The 11,083-nt window shown below is 42.4% G+C and overlaps 1 protein-coding gene across 1 annotated transcript; it reads left to right on the forward strand.

Annotated features, from left to right (window-relative positions):
* Positions 1 to 591: 591 nt before the first annotated feature.
* On the forward strand, positions 592 to 10,925 carry LOC139537152 (erythropoietin-like). The gene is made up of 5 exons (XM_071338116.1): positions 592 to 737; positions 6,516 to 6,646; positions 6,846 to 6,932; positions 9,776 to 9,940; positions 10,621 to 10,925. The coding sequence occupies exons 1-5, from the start codon at positions 722 to 724 to the stop codon at positions 10,774 to 10,776; spliced, it is 555 nt and encodes a 184-aa protein (XP_071194217.1). The 5' UTR covers positions 592 to 721; the 3' UTR covers positions 10,777 to 10,925.
* Positions 10,926 to 11,083: the final 158 nt, after the last annotated feature.

The following is an 11,083-nucleotide window of genomic DNA, read 5'->3' on the forward strand; positions in this document are numbered from 1 at the left end:
TTCACTTTTTTCACATGTTGAAAATGTTTGTTTATTTCGTTGCTATGGTCACCGCAGTTGTGGCGCATGAGTGAAGTCACTGAGGAAGCCAAGCCAGGGAAAAAACATAGTACTGAGGAAGCCAAGCCAGGGAAAAAACATAGTACAACCGATGTGTTGTGATACTTGCGTTGTTTGCTCTATATAACCGGCTAGTTCATATGACTTGCCACCATGATATATAGGCACAAGGCCAAGACAATAAGAAAACACAGAATAGATTCAATGACTCTTACGCAGTGCACACTTTTAGTTTTTGTTGTCCTAGGCTACCTGGCTAAAATGCTTGATCGCTAGCCTAACTTCCTTTCATGAGAAACGATTAGCCAGCTACTTAACATTAGGCTACTTTGTGTTGAGCGTGTTGGAATGGGAATACGCCTCAACCAATGAAAACTTTTGGTGGGCGGGTCCGGCACGGGCCGAACCCTCCTCGTTACATGTGCTGCAGCGATGGGTACTTGCTCCGGTGCGCACGCGGCATTTCTTTGCGCTCGGAACAATGGACAAGGATACAGGTGGAGAAAACATAGACGAATTTCGAGATAATTTCATATAGGCTACTGCAGTTTAGGCCTACAAAATAGTCAATTCGGTCACGGATGTGTTTTTTTTATACTGTGTATATTACACATTTACTTTGTTTAGCAATGCATTCTAAAAATGTTGGACCATTTTGCGAATGTCTTCCATTTCAGGTAAGATATCTATAGCACACGATTGAAACAATTCTTAATTTGATAACCATACTGTGTTGGTGATATAGCTTAAAACTGAGGCAAACATATTCAGGAGAATATATCTATCCATGAACTTTAGTGCGCAAAGTTCCAAACGCATTCTTGAAGGTTTCCAAAGTACCCTATATTTTCAGAGGGACTACGGTGCCTTCGATGGTATCCGTATGGTATGGTTATTGGCATCGCACCACCAGTTTTAAGGGTTTAAACATTAGAAAAGTTATGGGGAACGATTTACTTGGACTACATATCCATACCGCATGCATTACACATCTATAAGCATTTCATGAAGGTCCTAAAGGTTAATTAAATATATCTATATCGCATTCATAGCATACTATGCAATATCTCATATTTAGGTATCTTAATAGATGCACTATTACAACGACAACATCGGATCATCATTAGGCTGTTCTCAAACTTGTGCTTCTGCCATACCAGTTAGTGAATATGCCAAAAGGCTAAACCACGTTTTGAAAACTATGCTGATATAGCTGGCCTGTACCAGCTCCATTTCCCCCACTGGCCAGAATAGGCCAGTGGCCAGAATAGGCCAGTGACTTAACTTCTTCTCACTGAAGGTCAATGGTGCGTGAAGAACACCTCAGGGTTGAATCCCCAGGGCACATTTTACAGATCAAATCGTGTAGTTGAGGGTAAAAACTATTTCGTAACTAATTTATAGCCCTCCACATCACAATCAAGTTGGTCATGCTGGTCTATAACGCACACACGAAAGGTCTATGTATGAATTCTATGAAGTCAAAGTAATGTCATCTATTTTCCCATTCATAAAGCATTTATAGCTAAGCACATCATGGTAATTAACTGTGCAGTTTGCCACTCTGATCTATAACACCAACATTAAAGGTCAATGTTAGAATTCTATGCAGTCAATGTAATGCCATTTCTATTTTTCCATTCATATAAACATACCTCACTTATAAATAAAAAAACACAGACACAACACAAAATTTTAAGCCTAAAGGAAACATGAACATTTTCTAGATGAAGCATATTAAACAATTGCTGAGGACTTCGCTGAAGAATCCTACTATTGACGTTTTATAGGTTTGCTTTTTCTTGAATAGATTTAACAAAGATTCACATTCAAAGCATTACAATTAAATTCCCCATTTCAGACTCATAGCATTAACTATTTAAGTGAGTAAAACATACTAACACAGGGTGGTAAAGCTAGTAGCTAGCATTTCCCCATTGTTCACTAATGTAGCTAGCTGCTAGCTAAGCCCCTGCCCTGGCAATGTCAACACTTAGAACTCATCAAATATTTAGTTAACAATGGTGGCTATCTCATAATTTGAAAGTGATGTTCTGGAACTTTTGTAAAATTTCAACCAGTAGTTTTGAAAGTGTTGATCACAAGCCAAAACGGGCCCCTGTATTTTGTGTACTTCGTCATCCAATTGCCTACTACATCATCAATTTCTTATAATATGTTAAGTATTTAAAACATTTCTGCAATTTCATATGATATGTTACGAATCCAATTCGTACAATATGTTACGTATTTGTTGTACTTAAGATCCCGACTGCATCTTTAAGACTTTTTACTTTTTACAACAGGACAAGTTAAGAGACAGAAACATTGGGCTTGTTCGACATTGCAGCCCACTGTCGAAGGCCGACTGACTGATCTACAAAGAACCTTGCATCATAAATAACTACTCATTATTATGTGTAGATCAGTCAGTCACAATGTACCCATGATACATTACAATTTGGACCCTCTCGAACACAGCCATCATGACATTCTTTCAATATTGTCTGCACCAAAGATGATCAATTATATTGACAAGATAGTCGAGTGAGAGCTCTAGCAATGGAAATATATGTCTTCAAATATGGAAGGCAGGCGGGAGGAGGCAGAAGCCTCCACCTGCAGATTATGCACCCTGATGCGCCTCAGATGATATTTTTGTGTCTCAATTGGTATGTGTGCGCAACCTGAACTCGCAACGTGTTCCAGGGCATCAGTGTGCTACGCACATACAGTCAGCCCTACGCACATAACAGTTTTGCTTCCATCCATCTTTTGCCCCAACCTGGGCTCGAACCAGCAATCATCTGAACACATCAACAACTGCCTCCCACTAAGCATTGTTACCTATCCACAAAAGCCACAGCCCTTGCAGAGCAAGGGAAACAACTACTTCAAGCTCTCATAGCGAGTGACGTCACCAACTGAAACGCTACTAGCACACACCACTAACTAGCCAGCCATTTCACACCGGTTACACTTACCCCCCTTTGACCTCCTTCTCCGCTGCCACCTCAGCAGCTGGGCAGAGCCCAAGTGAGTTATCTGTTAGCATCAATGTAAAAGTATACATATGATGTCATCTATTGAAACGCTTCTAGCGCGCAACGCTAACTAGCTAGCCATTTCATACTGGTTACACTTTGAATATCAATCTTTGTTAAATATATTGAACAAAAATATTATCGCAACATGTAATCATTTCAAAGATTTTACTGAGTTATATTTCATATAAGGAAATCAGTCAATTGAAATAAATTCATTGGGCCCTAATCTATGGATTTTACATGACTGGGAATACAGATGTGTATCTGTTGGTCACAGATACCTTAAAAACAAGGTAGGGGTCTGGATCAGAAAACCAGTCAGTATCTGGTATCACCACCATTTGCCTCATGCACCGTGACACATTTCCTTCGCATTGCGTTGATCAGGCTGTTCATTGTGGCCTGGGGAATGCTGTCCCACTCCTCTTCAATGGCTGTGCGAAGTTGCTGGATATTGACGGCAACTGGAACACGCTGTCGTACACGTAGTTCCAGAGCATCCCAAACATGCTCAATGGGTGACATGTCTAGTGAGTATGCAGGCCATGGAAGAACTGGGACATTTTCAGCTTCCAGGAATTGTGTACAGATCCTTGTGACATGGGGCCGTGCATTATCATGCTGAAACATGAGGTGACGGCGGCGGATGAATGGCACGACAATGGCCCATCGACAAAATGAAATGTTTTCGTTGTCTGTAGCTTATGCCTGCCCATACCATAACCCCACCGCCACCATGGGGCACTCTGTTCACAACGTTGACATCAGGAAACCGCTCGCCCACTCAATGCCATATACGTTGTGAGGCCGGTTGGACGTACTACCAAATTCCCTAAAACGATGTTGGAAGCGGCTTATGGTAGGGAAATGAACATTCAATTCTCTGGCCACAGCTCTGGTGGACATTCCTCTGGTGGACATTCCTGATTTTTGGTTCCAACTTCCGTGTCTTTGTGAGATGCAGATAGGTGAACGGATGACCTCCACATGTGTGGTTCCCACCGTGAAGCATGGAGGAGGAGGTGTGATGGTGTGGAGGTGCATTGCTGGTGACACTGTCTGTAAGCTTTTTATTCACTATGTTGGTTGGGTCGGGGTGTGACTAGGGTGGGCCATCTAGGTGTTTGTGTGTCTATGTTGGCATGTTATGGATCCCAATCAGAGGCAGCTGTTTATCGTTGTCTCTGATTGGGGATCTTATTTAGGCATCCATTTCCCCTTTGTGCGTTGTGGGATCTTGTCTATGGATAGTTGCATGTCAAATGATAGTCCCACTAATCACAAACCAGATGGGATGGCGTATCGCTGCAGAATGCTGTGGTAGCCTTGCTGGTTACGTGTGCCTTGATTTCTAAGGCAAAGGGTGGCTACTTTATGAATATAAAATATATTCTGATCTGTTTAACACTTTTTTGGTTACATACACTAAGTTGACTGTGCCTTTAAACAGCTTGGAACATTCCAGAAATTATGTCATGGCTTTAGAAGCTTCTGATAGGCTAATTGACATAATTTGAGTCGATTGGAGGTGTACCTGTGGATGTATTCCAGGGCCTACCTTCAAACTCAGTGCCTCTTTGCATGACATCATGGAAAAATCAAAAGAAATCAACCTCAGTCTCAGAAAACAAATTGTAAACCTCCACAAGTCTGGTTCATCCTTGGGAGCAATTTCCAAATGCCTGAAGGTACCACGTTCATCTGTACAAACAATAGTATGCACGTATAAACACCATGGGACCACACAGCCGTCATACCGCTCAGGAAGGAGACGCGTTCTGTCTCCGAGAGATGAACATACTTTGGTGCGAAAAAGTGCAAATCAATCCCAGCAGAACAACAGCAAAGGACCTTGTGAAGATGCTGAAGGAAACAGGTACAAAAGTATCTATACCCACAATAAAATTTGTCGTATATCGACATAACCTGAAAGTCCGCTTAGCAAGGAAGATGTCACTGCTCCAAAACCACCATAAAAAAGCTAGACTACTGTTTGCAACTGCACATGGGGACAAAGATCATACTTTTTGGTGAAATGTCCTCTGGTCTGATGAAACAAAAATAGAACTGTTTGGCCATAATGACCATCGTTATGTTTGGAGGATAAAGGGGGAAGCTTGCAAGCTGAAGAACACCATCCCAACTGTGAAGCACAGGGGTGGCAGCATCATGTTGTGGGGGTGCTTTGCTGCAGGAGGGACTGGTGCACATCACAAAATAGATGGCGTCATGAGGGAGGAAAATGATATGGATATATTGAAGCAACATCTCAAGACATCAGTCAGGAGTTAAAGCTTGGTCGCAAATGGATCTTCCAAATGGACAATGACCCCAAGCATACTTCCAAAGTTGTGGCAAAATGGCTTAAGGACAACAAAGTCAAGGTATTGGAGTGGCCATCACAAAGCCCTGACCTCAATCCTATAGAAAATGTTTGGGCAGAACTGAAAAAGCGTGTGCGAGCAAGGAGGCCTACAAACCTGACTCAGTTACACCAGCTCTGTCAGGAGGAATGGGCCAAAATACACCCAACTTATTGTGGGAAGCTAGTGGAAGGCTACCTGAAACGTTTGACCCAAGTTAAACAATTTAAAGGGCAATGCTATCAAATACTAATTGAGTGTATGTAAACTTCTGACCAACTGGGAATTAGATGAAAGAAATAAAAGCTGAAATAAATCATTCTCTATACTATTATTCTGACATTTCACATTCTTAAAATAAAGTGGGGATCCTAACTGACCTAAGACAGGGATCAAATGAAAACCGAGTTTAAATATATTTGGCTAAGGTGTATGTAAACTTCCGACTTCAACTGTTTACAACAAATATATATGGGGGATTGGAAATGATGCAGCCAATAACATTGATGGAAGGTACAATCTATCTGCAATATCAATACCCTCACCCTAAAAAAAATAAGGCCGACGGGGTTTCAGACGGCACTCTATCCCCAAAGTGAAAGTGGCGTATTTGTTTGTTTGATGCGGAGATAGAGCAGTGTTTGAACTAGGGCTAATGTAGTCCATGGGTGAGGAATGGAGCTAGACCTGCACCGACCTCTATGGTGCGTAAAGTATGCAATGTCTCCTGTCACTCCCAACTTCGGTAGGACTATCAGGACAATCTACCCTTCCAATGAGTTCTTGCATTAGAAAGCAAAATAGAAACCACCTAAACTAAACGCAGAACTGTTCGGACAGCCGAACAGTCGGCAGTCAGTTCGTCTACAGTACTTCCAGTAAATCTGCTTAAGGGATTTCGCTAGCTGACATCCTCTGTTCTCTGGTTGACATAACGGTCTGTTGTATGACTGTCTGTTATGTATAGCTGCAATTGCTGCCCGTCTGTATCTGCTCTCAGCCACCATTTCCAGCGTCTGCCTGAGGATGTGTGTTGTTCCCCCAGGGCTGGTGGCGGTACTGCTGACTGTACTCCAGTGGGCAGGACGAGGCCTCCCTTCTCCTGTCAGGCCCATCTGTGACCCCCGCGTTCTGGACCGCTTCATCATGGAGGCCCGCGACACAGAGACCGCTCTGGTGAGACACTGACTGACTGGGCCTAACCACCACTAGATGGACCAGGGCAACTTTTTTTATGTCTGGAAAATGTCACATTAGAAGTGAAATGGATGAGGATATTATTACAGTGTATTATGTACGGAGACAACTCATCTTTATTTGTGTGTCTGATCTTGCTCTAACTGTCAATCTCTCTTGCCTTCTTTCCCTCACGCAGCGAGGTTGCAAGGCAGGGTGTGGCGTGACAGGCACCTTCGTGGTTCCACTGACCAACGTTGACTTTGTGGTATTGGAGACAAAGGATGTGAGTATCTGTCTATCAGTTAAATACCTACTGTACATGAATAGCACAAGCCAGGGCCATATAGTATAGAGAGAAGCGTTTGGCCCATTTCCTCTGGTTTCTCTACACTGAGTAAACAAAACATTAAGATCACCTTCCTAATAAAAGCTGCAACTCGTTTTGCAGAACAGCCTCAATTTGTCATGGTATGGACTCTACGAGATGTCGAAAGTGTTTCACAGGGATGCTGGCCCATGTTGACTCCAATGCTTCCCACAGTTGTGTCAAGTTGACTGGATCTATTTTGGGTGGTGGACCATTCTTGAGACACACGATAAACTGTTGAGTGTGGAAAAACCCAGTTCTTGACACACTCAAATCTTCAATCTGCCCATACCGTAACCCCACCGTCACTATGGGACACGGTTCACATTGACATCAGCAAACCGCTCGCACACACAACGCCATACACGTTGTCTACAGTTCAATCTTTTGTCTTGCCCATTCACCCTCTGAATGGCACACATACACAATCCATATCTCAATTGTCTCAAGGCTTAAAATCCTTCTTTAACCTGACTCCTCCCTTCATCTGAAATCAATAAGGGATCGTAGCTTTCACCTGGTCAGTCTGTCATGGAAAGAGCCTGGTCAGTCTGTCATGGAAAGAGCCTGGTCAGTCTGTCATGGAAAGAGCCTGGTCAGTCTGTCATGGAAAGAGCCTGGTCAGTCTGTCATGGAAAGAGCCTGGTCAGTCTGTCATGGAAAGAGCTCTGGTCAGTCTGTCATGGAAAGAGCCTGGTCAGTCTGTCATGGAAAGAGCCTGGTCAGTCTGTCATGGAAAGAGCCTGGTCAGTCGGTCATGGAAAGAGCCTGGTCAGTCTGTCATGGAAAGAGCTCTGGTCAGTCTGTCATGGAAAGAGCCTGGTCAGTCTGTCATGGAAAGAGCCTGGTCAGTCTGTCATGGAAAGAGCTCTGGTCAGTCTGTCATGGAAAGAGCCTGGTCAGTCTGTCATGGAAAGAGCTCTGGTTCAGACAGATCTGTGTTGATGACCGCATTTGTGTGTCCTGTATGAACTATATTTAGGGGGTAGATCAGCTTTAATATTGATAGATTGTGGCTTCTATCAATGTAATTGTCTGCATTATTTCCAATCCCCCATATATTATTGTCAACATATATACAGTACCATTCAAAAGTTGTTGTTATTTTTACTATTTTCTACATTGTAGACTAATAGTGAAGTCATTAAAACTATGCCAAGAGTGTGCAAAGCTGTCATCAAGGCAAAAGGTGGCTACTTTGAAGAATCTAAAATCTAAAATATATTTTGATTTGTTAAATACTTTTTGGTTACTACATGATTCCATGTGTGTTATTTCATAGTTTTGATGTAGAAATGTAGAAAATAGTAAAAATAAAGAAAAACCCTTGAATGAGTAGGTGTGGCCAAAGTTTTGACTGGTACTGTATATATATTTTTTTTAAAGATCTATTTTTTCCTTTATTATTTTCCCTTAATTCTACCACCCTATCCCCTAATTGGAGTAAACTAATGGACAACAACACTTATTAGGCTTCTACTTCCAGCTTATACATACTATATTCATTTTACGGACACAATGTATTTTACAATAGTTATCTATTTCATAATTTTTTTAATCCTTCAGCTACCCTCAAACCCTCCCATCTACCTCTTAACACCATCTAGTTCTATTTGCCATATATTTTTTAACTGTGCTGTGATTTTTCACAAACGTTCTGAAACTTTCTATTCTCATAGTTTTACAGATTGTAAATGAAATATACAATTTTTTGCTAAAAGAATTGTTATATTATTGATCGATTGACTATGATTTTTCAAATCACCCAGCAGTGCTATTCGCAGAGTTAGCTCCAGGTAAATGTTGCAATTCTTCAGCTATTTCTGAATCTGCAACCAAAAACAAGCTACGTATGGACAGTACCAAAACAAATGATTCAATGATTCTGTCTCTTCGCAGCAAAATCTGCAAAGCTGGAATTGTTGTAGCCCCCCTATTGCAAGAAATGTGTATAATAATTTAAATTTAAAAAATCAAAGTTTTGAATTCGGTGTCATTTTGTGTATCAGTTCATAAACCACGTGCCATGGAATCGGTACATTGAAAATCTCTTCACAACTATTTCTAAATCTGTATGGTACAGCTGTCAATTCTTTGCTCCTTAAATTAAACTGGTATAATTTTCTTTAACCTATTTTTGGCTTTAATGCAGGGCCGACAGACAAGTTCCTTACTTTTCCCCCCTTCCACTTGCCTCTTCCATTTTTGCGGTAATGCTACAATTAGTTGGATGTCATTTTGGGTAGAGCAGACATTTCCATATATTTCTGTTAGCTGCATGTGTGACATAACTCCAGCATTCATTTTTATGATATCATTATCAAAGATTAAACCGTTTTTAAACATTTCGTCGCCCAACATTTTTTTTAATCAATTAGTATATTTGAGTTGAACCATACTATTTGTTGTAATATTTGTGTTGTTCTTTTCCGGTGGATTAAACTGAAATTGCAACCAGCTTTCTACGGCTTGTTTTTAAAAAAGCAATATTTTGGAGATGATTTCATTTTCAAATGACCAAAAGTGAGAGGTTGTAATCTGAATAAAGGAAAAGTCCTGTATGAACTTACATTGAGTCCATTGAGCTCTCTCTGCCAATACATTTATTTCCGTACAGTGTACCCATTAATACTGGAATACATTGGCCCAAATGTGCATGCTTCTTTTGCTATATATGGCAAATGTATAATGCCATATTCAGGGAGCTTTGTTTTATGGTATGTGTTTATGTAATGTGTAATTTGTGTGTGTATTCCCAGACTGAGGAGCAGGCTCTGGAGGTCCAGTCAGGACTGTCTCTGTTCGGCCAGGCCCTGGGTGCTGTGAGGGAGTCAGTGAGCCGTGCTGCCGTAAAGAGCCTCATCGACAACAACAAGAGCAACATCCACAGCCTGGGCCAGGTGCTGCGCAGCCTCCACATCAAGGTGACTCACTGAGGACTGTGAGTGTCTCGTCTACAGCATGACCAGTGGATGGGACTGTGGTGTGAACAGGGGTTCCGTGTGGCTCAGTTGGTAGAGCATGGTGCTTGTAATGCCAGGGTTGTGGTTTCGATTCCCACGGTGGACCGGTATGGAAAAAGAATGCACTCACTGCTGTAAGAGTGTTTACTAAAATGTAAACAGTTTGTTACGTAAGACCAGGAGGTGTTCCTGGTCTGATCAATTGACCAGGGAAAAACTCCTGTTCCTTTTTATTGGATGTGTCTCAGTGTGCACATACTGTTCCTCCACAGCAGAGAGCCTAGTTATAGATTGGAGTTCTTGGAAAGATCATGGACCATGGGTACAGTCAGACGTTCCTCTCCCCTCAGCATGCCACCAGCTGCCTGCTGTGCTCTGTTTGCTTCTCACTCAGAAGCCAGTAACTTTTCAGGGTAGGGCAGTTCAGTGACTGAGACGGCATTGAGCAGGCCAGACATAGCAGTGGGGGTTATGGAAAGGGAACAGAATGTGGCTTCTATTTGGCTGCATACCGTTTTGGCATGGAGTAGCGGGGCGGGAAGAAAACCTGGAATAGAACCCCTTCCACAGAACAGATGAGTGGTGCTTTCTTTTTAGGGTTTGTATGTTAACCCTTGTCCTTCCTCTCATCCATTGAACAGGACCTGTCCCTCTCTCCAGTGCCAGCAGTAGGTGACTCAGCGACCAGGAAGGTGTCGTCCCTATCCGAGCTCCTCCGTGTCCACACCAACTTCCTACGGGGGAAGGTTCGCCTGCTGCTCACCAACGCACCTGCCTGTCAACAGAACAGCACGTGATTGGAGCTTTCCCTGAAGACAGAGGCTGTGATTGGACCGTTCTTTAGAGAGAGGATGAGGTCATTGGACTTCTGCTGAAATCTCTGAATGGACTTCCAAGTATGGAATGTGTAGACACGGTTGTTGTTGACTGGATAGAAACTGGTGGGAAAGTCAGTTGATGTGGGTGGAGCTGATGAGAAACCATGAACGAGTGAGAGAGAGAAAAAACGTCACTTCTACAACTCATTGACCTCATCGGTTCCTAGTACTACCTGTCAGTACCACAGTGAGCTCTGATGCATGCAGCGGGAATAAGCTACAGACA

Source organism: Salvelinus alpinus, chromosome 13 (genome assembly GCF_045679555.1).
Source record: "Salvelinus alpinus chromosome 13, SLU_Salpinus.1, whole genome shotgun sequence".
In the NCBI taxonomy this organism is placed as follows: Eukaryota; Metazoa; Chordata; class Actinopteri; order Salmoniformes; family Salmonidae; genus Salvelinus; species Salvelinus alpinus.